This window comes from Astyanax mexicanus, unplaced genomic scaffold, assembly GCF_023375975.1.
Source record: "Astyanax mexicanus isolate ESR-SI-001 unplaced genomic scaffold, AstMex3_surface scaffold_38, whole genome shotgun sequence".
Taxonomy (NCBI): Eukaryota; Metazoa; Chordata; class Actinopteri; order Characiformes; family Acestrorhamphidae; genus Astyanax; species Astyanax mexicanus.
In genome coordinates, this window is record NW_026040048.1 from 455282 (window position 1) to 473757 (window position 18476).

Consider the following 18476-nt stretch of genomic DNA (forward strand, 5'->3'; position numbering starts at 1 on the left):
TGATGCATCTGTGACCAAGACAGCAAGTCTTTGTGATGTATCAAGAGTATCCACGGTATCCAGGGTAATGTCAGCATACCACCAAGAAGGACCAACCACATCCAACAGGATTAACTGTGGACGCTGTAAGAGGAAGCTGTCTGAAAGGGATGTTCGGGTACTAACCCGGATTGTATCCAAAAAACATAAAACCACGGCTGATCAAATCACGACAGAATTCAATGTGAACCTCAACTCTCCTGTTTCCACCAGAACTGTCCGTCACCACAATAAATTATTGTGGTCTAAAACCAGGTGTTTCAGTTTCATTGTCAAACCCCTGTATATATTGCAGGAGAATTGTTGCATACCATTATCTGCCAGAACAAGAAAAGGAACAAACTATTATTATTTTTTTCAGTTATAAAAAGTTTACAGATATACAATGGCTTGCAAAAATATTCATAACCCTTGAACTTTTTCACATTTTGTTCCCATACAACCACAAACTTAAGCCCTATCCGGACGGGATTAGTTTCTCAGGGGGACATCTGTGAAAAATATTTCACACTTTACTCTTATTCAGTGATAAAACTCTTGTATCCGGACTGCAATTGAAAAAACACGAGGACCTGTACATTTTTTTGGACAAATAGGTATATTATTAAACGTAAGGTGACGAAACTCAGAGATGTGCATCCGGACAGGACTAACATTTACCGGAGGACCACGGAGTTCAGAGAAAAGGAGTAAATAATCCAGCCTGTAATTGTATCAGAGGATGTCTGGGAAAAACACATACATGGTCAAACCGGACGAGAATAAAATCACAGAGGACCCCCCAAAAAAAATTAGCCCAGGACCCCCAGAGAAACTAATCCTGCCTGGACAGGGAGTTAAATGTATTTTATTTAGCTGTTGTGATAGATTAACATAAAGTAGCACATCATTGTGAAGTGGAACAAAAATGATACATCATTTTCTATTAAGTAACTAAGTGACTTTTTTAAGGGTTTCAGAGTAAAGGGTGATGAATACTTTTAAAACCATTTTGCAGGCCACTGTATTATTGAAGCTGATAATGAAACAGCATGAGTGAGGCCCAGTGCACATCAATCTATAGGAACTTAAATGTGAGTCTTATTAACTCAGTCTAATCGTGTATAATAATCAGAGTTATTTTTATTTTTATTTCATTTTAAGGGAGATAAAAAGTTTACAGATACAAACAGTAAATGCAATGGTTTATCTGAACTGCAGAGCGATGAACTTCCACTAGGTGTCGCTAAAAGGTAAAACATCGTCCCTCTTTAAAAAAAAGCCTTAAAGTCAGATTTTAAAAAGTGCATTATATATATATATATTTGTGTGTGTGTGTGTATTTACGTGTTTAAGTATAGTTTACTCGCTAAAATAAAACATTATTAAGTACAAATGGTATTTCTTTACTCGGTCAGTACTTTGGCCGCACATAGCTGTTGGGGGGGAAGCGCATGCGCAGAGCTGAACTTGAATCGAACGGACCTGGATGTGTTTTGTTCCTGCGTGATCAACAAATGCCCAAATGGCAAATATTCCCCCCAAACTACAAGGTAAATCTCTCTGTATTTCATTAATTAAATACACTACTGTTTATATAGCAGGGCGAGGGTTCCTGTAGCTTTAAAATGGTTCTAAACGGAACAACACGGATTATTTGTTGGCGCGTGTTGTCGAGAGCCAGTCGTAAACAGTGTGTCCAGTTTTTACTGTTTTTAAAGAATTTAATGACCTGAAAACTTAACGTAAAAGTCACCAATTCTTTTTTTAATCAAATATACCCTGTTTTGTGTCCTTTTTGACTCATTTCACTCGTTTTTAGTCGAGTACAAGTTTCCTGTTCGTCTGTTATTCCTGATAGGCCTGCGCTGCCTGCGGTGGTTGATCAGTTTAGCCCAGACATACTTCTGAATATTGATACCAAGTTTAAAATTATATCTAATTAATTCATTAAGCAGCTCATTAATGTTTTTTAGTGAGGGCACTTTTACTAAATCTGGCTGCACCACAAAACAGTTTGTTGTATTTTAATTAGTAATAAGTAACTCACACAAAAAATGAAAGAAACGAACTCCGGAAAGTGGATGTGACTGAATAAATTGGATTAATGTTTTTAACACTATTGTAGATAAATTCTGCTCACTGATATTTAATTGTAAATAAAACAAGCCTTGTTTTTACAGTGAGGGCGGAACCGGAGGGTGGTCCTGAAAAAGACCTTCATACCCCCACTGGGAAGAGTAATGTTTATAATCTTCTCAGCAAAGCACTCCATAATATTTATTGTATTATCACACAGTGTTCAGATAATTACTCAGCTTTGTCAGGAAACACAAACACACAGCAACTAATTACCCCCAAAAAGATATAATAATTTATGTATCATGAATTATTGTATTAGAAGAAGCATCGAGACAGCACATTTGTGCATTCATTCTGACCAAGGTTTAAATTTTGTATGTACTCCAGTGTTGTGTTCTTTCTTTCTCTCTTAGCTGAACACAGTGAATATGCTCCTCGTAAGCTGGTGCGGTGGAGCAGCAGTGAAATTGAACATCCAAACAGTAAGTCACAACAGAATAGTAGACTGTTTATTTTACATTAACTTTATACTGTTAATGAGCCATTCTACCGAATCTGTGCCACTTCTGTCCCCAGGAAATTACTTGCATAAATGTGCACACAAAATAACTTTAAAATAAATTTTATTATTAAGCATATTGTCTTGTACTTTGACCTAATTGCAAAAGTAAGATATGCAATTAAATTTGTTACATGTCCTCACTTTCTAACTACAAGCATTACCATGAATTATAATGAAAAAATGCTTTTTGCATTGTTGTGTGAGTCCAAATGCCATCTATGCTTTAAAAATATATTTTAATTATAAATCCTTAATGTTTAAGTTTAAATACACATTTTAGTTGTGTCCCTGGGTTTTCACTTAGTCCTGTTACCGTACAGCACTACCCCATCTGAAACATCTGGAACATTCTATAAGTCACATCTACAACAGAAAGTTACATAAGCTGTTTTTTCTGAAGATCATGGGAAGACCAAGATTAAGTACCTTAATTATTTTTTCTGCATATTTGATCTTATTGTAGCTATGACTGAGGAGGTCAATCTCAACACTTACTCCTGTTACCTGAAATAATTCTTAGATCTTGTTTGTTTCTTTTTAAAAACTTATGACTTATTAGCATAGCCGCCATTTAGCTATTTTTCATGTTTTTGCTGATTCTATGCTAAAAACTAATTCCTGTTACTTTAATTCCTGTTACTCAAAACATAAAAAGTAACAGGAATGAGTGCCATTAACAGAAGTGATTTTTTTTGTCATGAATGTTATTTGAACATGCAGTCAACCGTTTCTTTAAAATAAAGACTTTCTTGAGTGAAAATCAAAGAAATGAGTGAACTTGCTTTTAAAAATTAGGCAAAGCTGGCTGAGTTTACCCAGTACATGTTTTGAATAGTTAAATATGTGTTATTAGATTTCAGAGTTGACAAAATAAAAATAAATAGGTTTAATTTGGAAGAGTTACAACAAGCAAATGGCACCCATTCAGTGAAATGGCCCTACAGTTTAGTCACAGTATTATAAACACCTCTTTATTCATACACTCATTATTCATTTTGTAATTTTATAATAACATACTGTAGTCCTTGTTTCTATTTCTCTGCATACTTTATTATCCTCTTTCAACAATGCTCAAGACCCCCACAGAACAGCTATTATTTGGATGGTGGGTTATTCTCAGCACTGGCATGCTGATGGTGTATAAGGTGTTAGTTTGTGTTAGTAATTTGTGTTAGGGCTGGGTGATATGGATTAAAAACTATATCTCAATATTTTTTTCTGAATTGCGATATACAATATATATCTCAATATTATTTTATCCCATAAAATAATATCAAAAAGATACTTACTTTTCAGACAAAGTTACATGTTCCAAATTATATATTGGTACTTTTATTATTCAGTGCCGTATCCTGTATATTAGAGTAGCCTAGCAGTTCTAGCAGCATTTTATATAATCAACTGAAAGTCATTTCAAATCTGGAAATGAGCTCACTTTAACGCGGCGTAGTCTATATCGATTTACACGATATTGGCTCGTCTTATATCGCATATGAAAATATATTGGTTTATTATTTATTATTTTAATATATTGGTTGGTATATTTTTAAAATCTCGATATATCGCATAGTCCTAATTTGTATTAGTATGAGCTAGCCGTGTCCTATATGAAAACTGGATAATGGGTGTAGAAACAAGGATGTGCTCATAATATTGTGACTTGATTGTGCATAGCGATAGAATTGTACCTATCTGAGGTCTCTGTGTTGTGTTTAGAAGGATGGGCAGTAAACACCCAAAACAGTCCAAGAAATGGGTTTACATTCATTTTCACTCTATGAACTCAAACCCTAAAAATTTTACATTTTAAATGCATTTTAGGTAATGGATTTTTTTTACGCTAAACACAAATTACAAAACTTTCCTAGCATCAAAGAAAGGAGTGTTGTGTGAGTCAGATAAAAAATAGAAGTAGGGTCTACACTTTTCAAACAGGCAGTGAAACAGCCTGTTTGAGAATGTGTCTTCCAGACACATTCTCTTTAGGCCTTATCTGTGTTTAGGTGTACGGGGACAAATTAACGGAAAATCAACGAGAATTGTTAGGTATGGTGCTGGGCTGCCATGAGCCATCAGAAAAGCTTTGGAACTGTACAGGAAGAATAGAAATCCATTACAGTATTTCCTCAGCTGATGGTTTGATGGTGGTGCGGATTAAACTGACACATGGAGACAGTCAACGGCTTAAGTCAAAGTCATTTTTTCTTCCCAATCACCAGATCTGTCTAGGAGATATGTCTAGGGATATTTTAGACTGACACCAAATAATTTTGGATGAATGATGTTCCAACCCTCCAGAACAGAGCTGCACTAAGCAATGTTCACACAGCTGGTAAAAGTAGACCATAATCTGATCTTTTACATCATATGTGACACAGATGAGTTGTTTGTCGTAGGCATAGAATTAAGTCATCACCTAAATTAAGGCATCACTGCCTGTATCTGCTCATCATATGAACTTACTTTACAGGGCCTTGTGCAATGTCTCAACTCTGTAACTATATCACAGTCTTCTGCTTCTCTTTCTGATTTCTTTTTTAATTTTTGTAACAGTGTCTCTGAGGACAATGGTGTTGGTGGGAAAGACAGGCACAGGAAAGAGCTCCTCTGGAAACACCATCCTTGGCCGAAATGCTTTCAAATCTGCCACAAGCAGCATCTCAGTCACAGGAGAGTGCAGGAAGGAGACTGGAGAGGTGTCTGGGAGAAAGATTATAATGGTGGACACTCCAGGTCTGTTTGATACAGATCTCTCTGAAGAAGAACTGAGGGAAGAGCTCAGTAAGTGCATTAACATGACGGCTCCAGGACCCCACGCCATCATCTTGACCATAGAGCTCGGACCCTTCACCAAAGAGGATCTCCAAACTGTGCAGAAGATCAGAGCTGTTTTTGGAAAGGAAGCAGACAAATACACCATCATCCTCTTCACTCACGGAGATCACCTGACAGGTGGTATGGGTATTGATGGGTATGTCAAACGTCGGGCCAATGATGAACTCCGTCAGGTCATCCAGCAGTGTGGTAGGAGGTACCACGTCTTTGACAACACCAGAATAAACGATCGCTTACAGGTTGTGGATTTCTTAGACAAAGTGGAGGAGATGGTGGTCCGTAATGGAGGCGAGTGCTACACTAACAGTGTGTATAAGGATGTTGAAAAAAGGCTCAGAGAAACGGAAGAAGAATTACGAAAACATCACAAGAAGAATCTGGAGGAGCAGAAGTTGAAGCTGGAATCCAAGTTCAGTGAGGAAAAGAGGAAAATAGAAAATCTGAAAGTATCTGGGGAGGAAAAAGAGAGGAAAAGTAAAGAGCTGGAACTTTTAGAAGAACGGAAGAACAGGGTTATGATTGAGTATGAACGATATTATAATGAGAAGATCACAGAAAGCAGACAAGAGGCAGAACAAACAGTGTTTCCTGAGACTGTTCTCAAGGAAATGGCAAATCTCAGCATCTGAGTTTGTATTGTATATAGAGGCCTTATGTAAAGGGGATTACTGTAAATCATTGTAATTTGTAGTGTCATGACAATGTAATAAATCTGTTTTTAACTTTAAGAAAATGCAAAACAAATTTGAAGAAAAATTATCCCGTAGATGTGAAGAAACTGAGTAATTGTAAGCTAGACCCAATTAAGACCAGTCAAAGCAATGTTCTTCATGAAATATGACAATTGCTGTAGACATGCCTACTACTGGCTTTTCTGAAACTTCAACTGAGAAAACATACACAACAGTAAAACTCACAAATTAAATTACTGATCTAATTTTTCTTGAAGCCCTAAAACAGATATAGAAGGCTTGTAAAGAACAGCACAGCAGAATATCTGAGACCTCATTAGCTTTGGAGGTGTTAAAGGATCTGCAGTGTTTTTCACTGTTGAATTCAGTGAAAGTTAATTTTGCAGCCATTTACTGCAACATCTTTACAATTACAGTGAGTTTAGCTCATTACAAGGAGTAAGGTCTGTCAGTGCACACAGTCTCATGAACAGGTCTAAACCTGGTTGCCTTTAATATATTTAAAGCTCTTAGTTCCAACAAATATTAGTCTGAATGGGCTAAAAACTTTTTTTTTCTATATATTTTTATCATATATAGATAACATATTTTTAATTTGAAGGTGTGCAGTTAAAGTAGATTGTTCAACCTTATATGATGGTATACTCTGGTTAATTAAATTTACTCATCAAATAATAATCAAAAGGAGAATGCTTTCATAAAAAATTTTAAAAAACTTGTCCTGCTTCTTTAATGTTTTGTACTTTCATTTTTAGCAACTTAATGCAGTGTGAAAGACTATGTTTTGTTAATATGAGTTTTGTCCTATTGTATAATGTGTTATTTTCGAATAAATAAATATTCAGTATATATATTTTGCATGATCAAAATGTTATCCAGTTTTACTTAATGAGATCTGTATGTATCTCTATGTAACTATTGGTAGAACATTTATATGTGCGGTATTTCATTTTGGCTAAGGTAGGTTTCAAGGCCTCTTTTTCAAAGTTGTTATGAAGTTATTTAATCAGTATTTTGTGCACTATCTGACATATTTGTGTGTGTTCACAGGGGCTGACTATTGTACCTTTAAAAGACAAAAAGCCATGACTCCTGTTTTAAGATAATGAAACTTGTCTGTAATGCACAGACAAGAAGACTAATATTTTATTATGAAATCTATGTAACAAATAAATTCAGTTAACTTAAATATTTAATAGTTCTTTTATTTCAATTCAGTTGAAAGCATGTATGTAATATTTTATATTGACCTTTTTATTTTATAAACCATCCCTAAACAGTACAAAAAACATGATTAAAAGGTGTTCTAAATCACATTATATTAATAAACAATTAGCTGTTACTTCTTACTTTTTTCCAGTGCAGTGGGTGGGGCTAAGTTATCTGTATGAAAATTGTTACTGGATATGACAGTGTAAATATTGGGTCTTTAATAGGTTTTAGATGATATATATATTTTTTACAATAAAAAAGAAAGAGTCACAAGTGATAGGTGTCCGCGGACCTAGATTAAGCTCTATCGTCATCAGGGCGTCTCTCCGTTTCCGGCCCCAGGCTGGAGCTACGTCACTTCCTGCCCAGCGTGAAGCTGTCCCAGCTGTCTGAAGCCAGGTCCTCTTGTTTGGAAGGGAAAAGCTACGAGGCCTGTACACACACTCACACGCACATACACAGCAAGCCCCCCTTTCTCTCCACACACACACAAACACCAGTTGACCAATCCTGCCTTAGAGCAAGGGTAGGACCGCCTATCTAAGTAATATAAAAATGCAGAAATTAATAAATAAATCAATGCAGAAATATGGTAATACATGAAGAAATGTGGAAATAAATGAATAATTGCAGAAATATATAAATAAATAAATGTAGAAACAAATAAATAAATGCAGAAACACCCCCCAAACAAAGGTCCATGCATGGAAATATGGAAATAGATTCTTGATATTATTTTAAATGTGTACTATTTCGTGATAAAATGTATTTATTAATTTATTTTCTCATCTATACAGTTATTTATGCATTTATTTATTTGATAATATATTTATTATTTATTTTACATTTTTTGTCTTCTGTAATAAAGTAACTTGTAAGTTACTTTTGAGATCAAGTAATCCATAAAGTAAAGTTACTTTTTAAAGGAGCAATCAGTAATCAGATTACTTTTCCATAGTAACTATGTCACCACTGGTTACAGCATATATAGTGTGCTAAAACGTTCTATTCCTTCACAGTTCAGATGTTAAAGCTGAAAAAAGAACAGCATGAGTGAGGCACGATGTACAGCAATATTTAAGAACAGCCTAATCTTAAAGGATAGTTAAGAGGTGGCAAATGATAAAACACATTGTCACACATATAATTACAAAAATGCCATAATATGAACATAGAAAGGAGATGCAGTCAACATTTTAAAATAAATATATATACATAATATAGTAATAGTAATAAAAAAGTTATATTGCAGGATAATTGTTGCATATTGTTGCCTGCCTAAACAAAAAAGGAGCAGACAAATTATTTTTTATTTAATGGAGATTAGAAATATACAGATATATAGACATACACAGTTATTGCAGTGGTTTATATGAACTGCAGAGCGGTAAACTACCACTATGTGTCGCTGAAACATCGTCTCTCTTGAAAAGTTGTGAAATTAAAATAACTTTAAATAAGGGGGAGGGGGGCGCATGCGCAGAGCTGAACTTGAATCGAAAGTACCTGGATGCGTTTTGTTCCTGCGTGATCAACAAATGCCCAAATGGCGAATATTCCCCCCAGACTACAAGGTTAATCTCTATGTATTTTATCTATTAAATACACTACTGTTTATATAGCAGGGCGAGGGTTCCTGAAGCTTTAAAATATTTCTAAACGGGACAACACGGGTTATTTGTTGGCGCGTGTTGTCGAGAGCCCGTCGTAAACAGTGTGTCCAGTTTTTACTGTTTTTAAAGAATTTAATGAGCTGAAAACTTAGCGTGAAGCTCAGTCATTATTTTTATCAAATATACTCTGTTTTGTGTCCTTTTTGACTAATTTCACTCGTCTTTAGTCAAGTACAAGTTTCCTGTCTCTGTGCTTCCTGATAAGCCTGCGCTGCCTGCGGTGGTTGATCAGTTTAGCTCATAAGAGCCCAGACATACTTCTGAATATTGATACCAAGTTCAAAATTCTATCTAATAAATTCAGTAAACAACTCATTGATGTTTTTCTTACTGTGGTCACAAGACCGTTTATATTTTAAAATTAAAATCCTGATGTATTTTTTACATGTTATTATTTACTATTTTATTAAATAATGCAATAACTTGTAAATCTCAATTTATAAAGTTATTTAATTAACAATAGAGCACAGAAACAGTGTTAATTTTGACAACACATTTTGATTTAGTTTTAGTTATAGTCTTGTGACGAAAATGGCATTTAGTTTTAGTCATAATTTAGTCATATGAAATGTTTTTAGTTTTAGTCTAGTTTTAGTCGACTAAATATCACAAGACTATAGTCGACTAAAACTTCAGTTTAGTCGACTACAATATAATTGGTGAAAATGTAAATGTTGTTTCTTCAGTTCCCTTGAATTATGAACTATACAATATAAAAAAATATAAAAAAATAAACATTTATTAACCAGTTGTGTAATAGCATTATATTGTGTATGAATGTCAAATATATTTATATTTATATATGATTAAACATATATTATTATTGTAGGTATGTGACTGTAAGTGTTTTACATTTAAACTTTTATTCTAGAAATCAGGTTATAATTAAATGTATGGAATGTAAAAGCCTTACTTGGAATGGTTAAATAGTTTGAACAGAGCTGTAGACACATTCATACACTGTTCTCAGGATGTACTTAGATACTTCATGAGTTAAAGAGAGAAACTTATACGAAAGTGCTGTAAGGAACTATTTTACACAGACTTCTGGGTTCATAGATTCACTTATTTTATTGTTATATTTTTGCTACATATTTTTTTCCATTTCTACTGACCTGTTGCTGCTGTCATCACTAGCCAAATGTTTTTTCTACTGTGGGAGTAAACAGATCTGATCTTAATGAGTGAGTTCTTCCTAACTTGTTCCTACCTTTCACAAAACTAAATCATTCTGATTGGATGACTACCCCGCTTGTCCCGCCTCTCTACATACACTAAAGTAGCAGTGATTGGATCTCTTCCTAACTTGTCCCTACCTTTAACAAAACTAAATCAGTTCTGATTGGATGTCGTCCCTGCCAAACATTGTCGTCCGTTTTTTATTCGTGCTGGAAAAATAAGTTGACTGATATTTAATTGTAAATAAAACAAGCCTTGTTTTTACAGTGAGGACGGAACCGGAGGGTGGTCCTAAAAAAGACCTTCATACCCCCACTGGTAAGAGTAATGTTGTTTGTAATATTCTCAAACATTCCATAATATTTATTGCATTATCACACTGTGTTCAGAGAATTACACTGTGTTGTCAGAAAACACAAACACACAGAAACTAATTACCCAAAAAAAGATCTAATAATTTATGTATCATGAATTATTGTATTAGAAGAAGCATTGAGGCGGCACACTTGTGCATTTAATCTGACCAAGGTTCAAATGTTAAACTTAACGGGTTGTTCATAAGTTATTATTACTTGTCTGGAGACACGTGAATGGGTGAAACATTTTAAAAGTGCACGTTTTTTAAGTGAAACAAATAAGAATATAATAAGGGGCATCTCTGTTTTTATTTGCTGTTTGTAATACTGTAGAAGAATCTACTGGGTTCAGTATGCACTCCAGTGTTGTGTTCTCTCTTTCTCTCTTAGGTGAACACAGTGAATATGCTCCTCGTAAGCTGGTGCGGTCTAGCAGCAGTGACATTGAACAACCAAACAGTAAGTCACAACAGAATATTATTATAATATTTTAAATTACCTTTATACTGTTAATACAGTCGAGTCACAGTCTTATAACCACCTTTTTTTTCTACACTCATGATTCATTTTGTAGTTCTATAATTACATACTGTAGTCTTTGTATCCATTTCTCTGCATACTTTATTATCTTAATTTTACCCTGTTCCTCAACAATGCTCAGGACCACCACAGAGCAGCTGTTATTTGGGTGTGGGTTATTCTCATCACTGCAGTGACGCTGGCATGCTGAAGGTGTATGAGGTGTTAGTGTGTATTGGGCTGGTATGAGCTAGCAGTGTCCTTTATGATATGTGGAGCCTGAAAAACTGGTTAATGGGCGTAGAAACAAGGAAGTGACTTGTTTTGTATTGTGATTTGATTGTGCATAAAGAAAGAATTGTACCTAAGAATTGGGTTTACATTCATTTTCTCTGTATTTTCACACCCTAAAAAATTTACATTTTAAATGCATTTTAGGTAATGGATTTTTTTTACGCTAAATACAAATTACAAATTTTCCTAGCATCAAAGAAAGGAGTGTTGTGTGAGTCAGATGGTAATCATAAGTAAAATAAAAAGTAGAAGTAGGGTCTACACTTTTCAAACAGGCAGTGAAACAGCAGCTCACTCTGCCAAACACATTCTCTTTAGGCCTGATCTGTGTTTAGGTGTACGGGGACAAATTAAAGGAGAATCGTTCTGCCACCAGAAGAGCTTTAGTGCTCCTCAGCATAAATTCTTCTGTCTTTGGAAAGAATGGAAATCCATTACAGAATTTCCTCAGCTGATGGTTTGATGATGGTGTGGATTGAACTGACACATGGAGACAGTCAGCGGCTTAAGTCAAAGTCAAAGTTTCTTCCCAGTCATCAGATCTCTGTCTAGGAGATATGTCTAGGGATATTTTAGACTGACACCAAATAATTTTGGATGAATGATGTTCCAACCCTCCAGAACAGAGCTGCACAAAGCTATGTTCACACAGCTGGTAAAAGTAGACCATAATCCGATCTTTTACATCATATGTGACACAGATGAGTCGTTGGTGTGGCAGTGTGAACAGCAGGAATACAATCTGACATTTTTTATTGCGATTTGGATCACTGTAATGTGTGATATTGAAATCAGATATGTATCCAATTTACAGCAATGCAACACTTTCTGAACAGCCTGATTTTACATAATGAAGAAGGGAAAATGGACAAGAGTAGATGTTAAAATGCACACCAGCAGTGAATAAGGGGTTCAGTGGTGGGGTAATGAGGCAACAAAGCCAACAAGGTCCGCAAATCTCTCAGAATCTAAAACGAGTGGAACAAGAGTGAACACAAATGCGCAATGTTTAAAAATATGAGTGCATTGGTCTGTGGGCACTGGTTATCAAGGTAAGACGGATAAACATTTCAGAAATGAGGAGCGTTTACAAATATTTTAGATGAAAAAGATAAAATGTCTGTATGTAATATTGCAATTACTCCATTTTGAAAATCGCATTAAAACTGTAATTCAAATTAAACAAGTTAATTGTGAAAATTGCCCATTACTAATATATACAGCTCTGGAAAACTATTTCAAATGATTAATTTTTTTGATTTTACCTAATTGAAAACCTCTGGAATATAATCAAGAGGAAGATGGATTATCACAAGCCATCAAACCAAGCTGAACTGCATGAATTTTTGCCTCAGGAGTGGCATTAAGTTGTCCAAAAGCAGTGTGTAAGACTGGTGGAGGAGAACATGCCAAGATACATGAAAACTGTGATTAAAAAACCAGGGTTATTCCACCAAATATTGAAGATTCATTGAAGGCCATGACTGGTTTTGTCTTGACTATAAAAGATTTTGCAAAGGGTTTTTTGCCCTGTCTGTTTTGAGATGTCTTAACAGACATACAGAGTCATAGGCATAGAATTAAGTATGTGAGATCGGTCATCACTGCCTGTATCAGCATCATATGAACTTTACAGGGCCTTGTGCAATGTCTCAACTCTGTAACTATATCACAGTTTTCTGACTTCTTTTTCAATTTTTTAACAGTGTCTCTGAGGACAATGGTGTTGGTGGGGAAGACAGGCACAGGAAAGAGCTCCTCTGGAAACACCATCCTTGGCCGAAAGGCTTTCAAATCTGCCACAAGTAGCATCTCCGTCACAGGAGAGTGCAGGAAGGAGGCTGGAGAGGTGGCTGGGAGAAAGATTATAATGGTGGACACTCCAGGTCTGTTTGATACAGATCTCTCTGAAGAAGAACTGAGGGAAGAGCTCAGTAAGTGCATTAACATGACGGCTCCAGGACCCCACGCCATCATCTTGACCATAGAGCTCGGACCCTTCACCAAAGAGGATCTCCAAACTGTGCAGAAGATCAGAGCTGTTTTTGGAAAGGAAGCAGACAAATACACCATCATCCTCTTCACTCACGGAGATCACCTGACAGGTGGTATGGGTATTGATGGGTATGTCAAACGTCGGGCCAATGATGAACTCCGTCAGGTCATCCAGCAGTGTGGTAGGAGGTACCACGTCTTTGACAACACCAAAATGAACGATCGCTTACAGGTTGTGGATTTCTTAGACAAAGTGGAGGAGATGGTGGTCCGTAATGGGGGCGAGTGCTACACTAACAGTGTGTATAAGGATGTTGAAAAAAGGCTCAGAGAAAAGGAAGAAGAATTACGGAAAAATCACAAGCAGAATCTGGAGGAGCAGAAGTTGAAGCTGGAATCCAAGTTCAGAGAGGAAAAGAGGAAGCTAGAAAATCTGAAAGTATCTGGGGAGGAAAAAGAGAGGAAAAGTAAAGAACTGGAACTTTTAGAAGAACGGAAGAAAATGGTTATGATTGAGTATGAACGATATTATGATGAGAAGATCACAGAAAGCAGACAAGAGGCAGAACAAACAGTGTTTCCTGAGACTGTTCTCAAGGAAATGGCAAATCTCAGCATCTGAGTTTGTATTGTATATAGAGGCCTTATGTATATATATATATATATATATAGAGAGAGAGAGATAGAGAGAGGGGATTACTGTAAATCATTGTAATTTGTGGTGTCATGACAATGTAATAAATCTGTTTTTAACTTTTGAGAAAATGCAAAACAAATTTGAAGGAAAATTCTTCCATAGATGTAAAAAAAATGAGTAAATGGAAGCTAGACCCAATTAAGACCAGTCAAAGCAATGTGCTTCATGTAATATGACAATTGCTTAGCAACCTATATAATGTATTAATTGCTGTAGACATGCCTACTACTGGCTTTTCTGAAACTTCACTTGAGAACATAAACATCAGTAAAACTCACAAATTAAATTACACACAGCAGAATATCTGAGACCTCAACTGTGGAGATGTTAAAGTCTCTGCAGTCTTTTTTACTGTTGAATTTAGTGAAATGTATTTTACAGCCATTTACTGCAACATCTACGCTTATTTTTACAATTGAGTTTAGCTCATGACATGGAGTAAGGCATGTTAGTGCACACAGTGTCAGGAGCAGATCCAAACCTGGTAGATAATTGCCTTTCATACATTTAAAGCTCTTAGTTTTAAGGGGCTAAAACGTTTTAATTTTTTTCTATTTATTTTCATCATATATATAGATAACATTTTGACTGGAAATGTATGCAGTTAAAGTAGATTGCTCAATCTTATATGACGGTATACTGTGGTTTTAAAAAAACTTTTCCTGCTTCTTTAGTGTTTTGTACTTTCATTTTTAGCAACTTAATGCAGTTTAAAAGAATATGTTTTGTTTATGAGTTCTGTCCTATTGTATAATGTGCTATTTTTGAGTAAATAAATATTCAGTATTTTATCTTAATCAATGTTTTGCGTGATCAAAATGTTATCCAGTTTTACTTCATGAGATCTGTATGTATCTGTTGTTACATGTTACATGTATGTAACTATTGGTAGGTTTTAAGGCCTCTCTTTCGGAGTTCTTATGAGGACTGTACATTTAATTAGTATTTTGTGGACTATCTGGCATATTTGTGTGGGTTCACAGGGGCTGACTATTGTACCTTTACAAGACAAAAAGGCTCCTGTTTTAAGATAATGAAACAGGATACATCATAAACCCGAAGTTAATTTAACCTTTCAGACCTGAATGAACTCCATTGATGGGGATTATTTATTATAATTTTTTTTTTCTGTCTGTAATTTACAGAAAAGAAGACTAATATTTTATTATGAAATCTATGTAACAAATAAATTCAGTTAACTAAAATATTTCATCGTTTTTTTTAATTTAAATTCAATTAAAATCATGTATGTATTATTTTATATTTCATATTGACCTTTTTATTTTATAAAGTACATCCCTACACAGTACCAAAAAACATGATTAAAAGGTGTTCTAAATCACATTATATTAGCAAAGAATTAGCTGTTACTTCGAACCTTTTTCCAGTGCAGTGGGTGGGGCTAAGTTACTGTTTCACTGGTGGACAACAGCTCTCAAATAATGTTATGTGCAACAGAGAATTTTATGATAATGAAAATAAATTATGTCCATTGTAATGAATGCAGGGTCTGAAAGGGTTAACTAAATCTTTCAGTTGTTTTGAACACATTTTAATATGTGTAAATCCCTTCTCCACAAAACCATACAATTCTATTTTACATTCTAAAATAACTATTAAAAATAAAAGAGACCTCGAATCCGCTCTGACTTTGGCGGATTGGTATTTTAACTGCGCAGCTACCCAGACATGTCCAACACTTTTCAGCAGAGGAAACTGACCTGCTCGTTTACGCTGTGAAGGTGCAGAGCAGATCATTTAGGAGAACAGCAGGAATTCACCAAAAGCTACAAGGTGAAGCTGCCGTGAGGGTTTTGGAATCCAAAGTAATTTTGTATTATTATTTTCAATTATATTTCATGGACTCCATGCAGACTTATTAAAGGCATTCTTTATTTAACATAAAATCCCATCAACAAATCAAACAATGAATAGAGAAAATATCAAATGTTGCAGATCTGTTGATAAACGTCTGACTGTTAGCGTCTGTCTAGGTTGTTTTCGGAGCACCTGTGTTTTCTGTTGCCAAGATGGCAATACACCAAAAATCTACCTAAACACACCTCACTATCAGACACTGACATGAGGTTTGTTTTCCTTTTTCCATTAAGCTATTAACCAGGGCCGCTGCTAAGGTTTTGGAGGCCCTAAGCATAACTGGTCAGGGAGGCCCCCCCCCCCCCAAAAAAAAAAAACACACACACACACAAACACAAAAGGTTTACGTAAAATTTTACTATTTACTAAAATTACACATGTAACTGTGAATATTTACAACGTTATAAGTAAGGCCAATAACAGTGAAGAACAGCACAAGAGTACTATTTATAATGTATAAATAATAAATGAAACGATGCATGTCTATTTTAAGCAGTGGACACGTCATTTACACAAGCCAGCCTTAAAGGTTATGAAATTATCGTTTATATTCGTGGTGTATTTATATCAGCCTGTCAAAATCTATAGAGCTGTCTGATCCTGCTGTCATACAGACCATTTGGATAGTGCACTGACGGCATTAGTCAATAGGTAGGCTACTCTGTTTATTAATTTTTTATTAAAGTCACTAAAAATCTTCAAACTACACTACTACTATTTGCAAACGTGCCACGTGCCTTGCAATCAGGGCCGCTGCTAAGGTTTTGGAGGCCCTAAGCATAACTGGTCAGGGAGGCCCCCCCCCCCCCCAAAAAAAAAACACACACACACACAAACACAAAAGGTTTACGTAAAATTTTACTATTTACTAAAATTACACATGTAACTGTGAATATTTACAACGTTATAAGTAAGGCCAATAACAGTGAAGAACAGCACAAGAGTACTATTTATAATGTATAAATAATAAATGAAACGATGCATGTCTATTTTAAGCAGTGGACACGTCATTTACACAAGCCAGCCTTAAAGGTTATGAAATTATCGTTTATATTCGTGGTGTATTTATATCAGCCTGTCAAAATCTATAGAGCTGTCTGATCCTGCTGTCATACAGACCATTTGGATAGTGCACTGACGGCATTAGTCAATAGGTAGGCTACTCTGTTTATTAATTTTTTATTAAAGTCACTAAAAATCTTCAAACTACACTACTACTATTTGCAAACGTGCCACGTGCCTTGCAATACCCAGATTAGTTTCTAGTTAAGCGTTTAAAGCTACCAAATCAGCAAAGCCAACGTAACTAGCTCAGGCAACACCACTGAACATGAAGTAATCAAAACTATTTAAACCTTTATCATCGAAGTTACTCACCAGAAAGGGATGCATGGGCCTCATCTTTCTGCTTCTTTTTCTTCTTCTCAGCTCCAGACTCAAACCGTCGCTTCATAGTTGAATTACCATTTAGTAGCAACTTCGCGCGGTGAACTTGTCTCCTGCCAAACTCAAGTAGCGTTGCTACTTTAGTTAGGACTAAGGTTGCCAGATAAGTTACGATTTTTCATCATATTTGTTTATTTTATTTTAAGTTTTTAACTTACACAAATATTGCACTGGACAAGTTTTTGTATAGAATGGCCACATACACTTTAAAAATGGTTAAACATGCGCAAGATTTAGCGCCTCCATGCATTTTTTGATTATTTATTTGACTGGAAAATGTCACATCTGGCAACAACCAACAGAGCAAACCGAGCCGTGCCATTTCAGGCAATAGGGGTGGGGGCATTATATTATGCACAAAAATAATAACGTGCCGCTTTTAAGTAGTATAGTAGGTGCCCCATGCAATGTTTAAAGACAAAAAAGATGAGCGTATCCAAGGGCGTAGGAGCGGGCTTGATATTGGGGGGGACACATTTGCCAATATGAACCCAAGCCCACCCAATAGTTTCCTAGAACAACATTTGTGGAAATTACTTTTAATTAAAAGTAAATTATTATTATAAGGTGATTTTACAACCTAAACATGTTACTCCACATTACAGCTACTGTTGTTAGAAAAATTATGCAAGCAATGTCTGAATTATGTACATATGACAAAAATGTTCAGTTATCACCTAATAATTAAAATAATATAACAGATTATTATTATTGTTATTACTATTGTTATTATTATTAAGTTGGCTTGGAAAAGCCAACTTATTGTTCTTCGTAATCTTCTTATTATTAAGTTGGCTTTGGAAAAGCCAACTTATTGTTCTTCGTTTTCTTCTTCTTATTAGTGTGATTGCAGTAATGCAATCACAGTATTGATCTTCTTAAGTCTTATTCTTCTTCTTCTTCTTCTTATTATTAGTGTGATTGCAGTAATGCAATCACAGTATTGTTCTTCTTAAGTCTTATTCTTCTTCTTCTTCTTCTTCTTATTAGTGTGATTGCAGTAATGCAATCACAGTATTGATCTTCTTAAGTCTTATT

At 35.2% G+C, this 18476-nt stretch overlaps 1 protein-coding gene across 7 annotated transcripts; it reads left to right on the forward strand.

The window, feature by feature from the left end:
- Positions 1-1476: 1476 nt before the first annotated feature.
- LOC111197354 (GTPase IMAP family member 7-like) lies at positions 1477-14092 on the forward strand. Of its 7 annotated transcripts, XM_049473478.1 has the most exons (5): positions 1481-1571; positions 2202-2258; positions 2514-2582; positions 5216-5358; positions 13272-14092. In XM_049473478.1, the coding sequence occupies exons 1-5, from the start codon at positions 1544-1546 to the stop codon at positions 14037-14039; spliced, it is 1065 nt and encodes a 354-aa protein (XP_049329435.1). In that variant the 5' UTR covers positions 1481-1543; the 3' UTR covers positions 14040-14092. The 7 variants fall into 7 exon arrangements, with proteins under 7 accessions (XP_049329437.1, XP_049329440.1, XP_049329438.1 ...); XM_049473480.1 differs by lacking the exons at positions 2202-2258; positions 2514-2582; positions 5216-5358 and adding exons at positions 10521-10571; positions 11000-11068 and having other exon boundaries at positions 1477-1571; positions 13129-14091; XM_049473476.1 differs by lacking the exon at positions 13272-14092 and having other exon boundaries at positions 1479-1571; positions 5216-7380.
- The last annotated feature ends 4384 nt before the right edge of the window (positions 14093-18476 follow it).

Excerpts from the sequence above, each read along its gene's own strand:
- LOC111197354 (XM_049473476.1), top strand. The coding sequence starts at position 1,544 with ATGGCAAATATTCCCCCCAAACTACAAG. Across the intron at positions 2,259-2,513 it reads TCATACCCCCACTGGGAAGA|CTGAACACAGTGAATATGCT; the intron begins GTAATGTTTATA and ends TTTCTCTCTTAG. Across the intron at positions 2,583-5,215 it reads TGAAATTGAACATCCAAACA|TGTCTCTGAGGACAATGGTG; the intron begins GTAAGTCACAAC and ends TTTTTGTAACAG.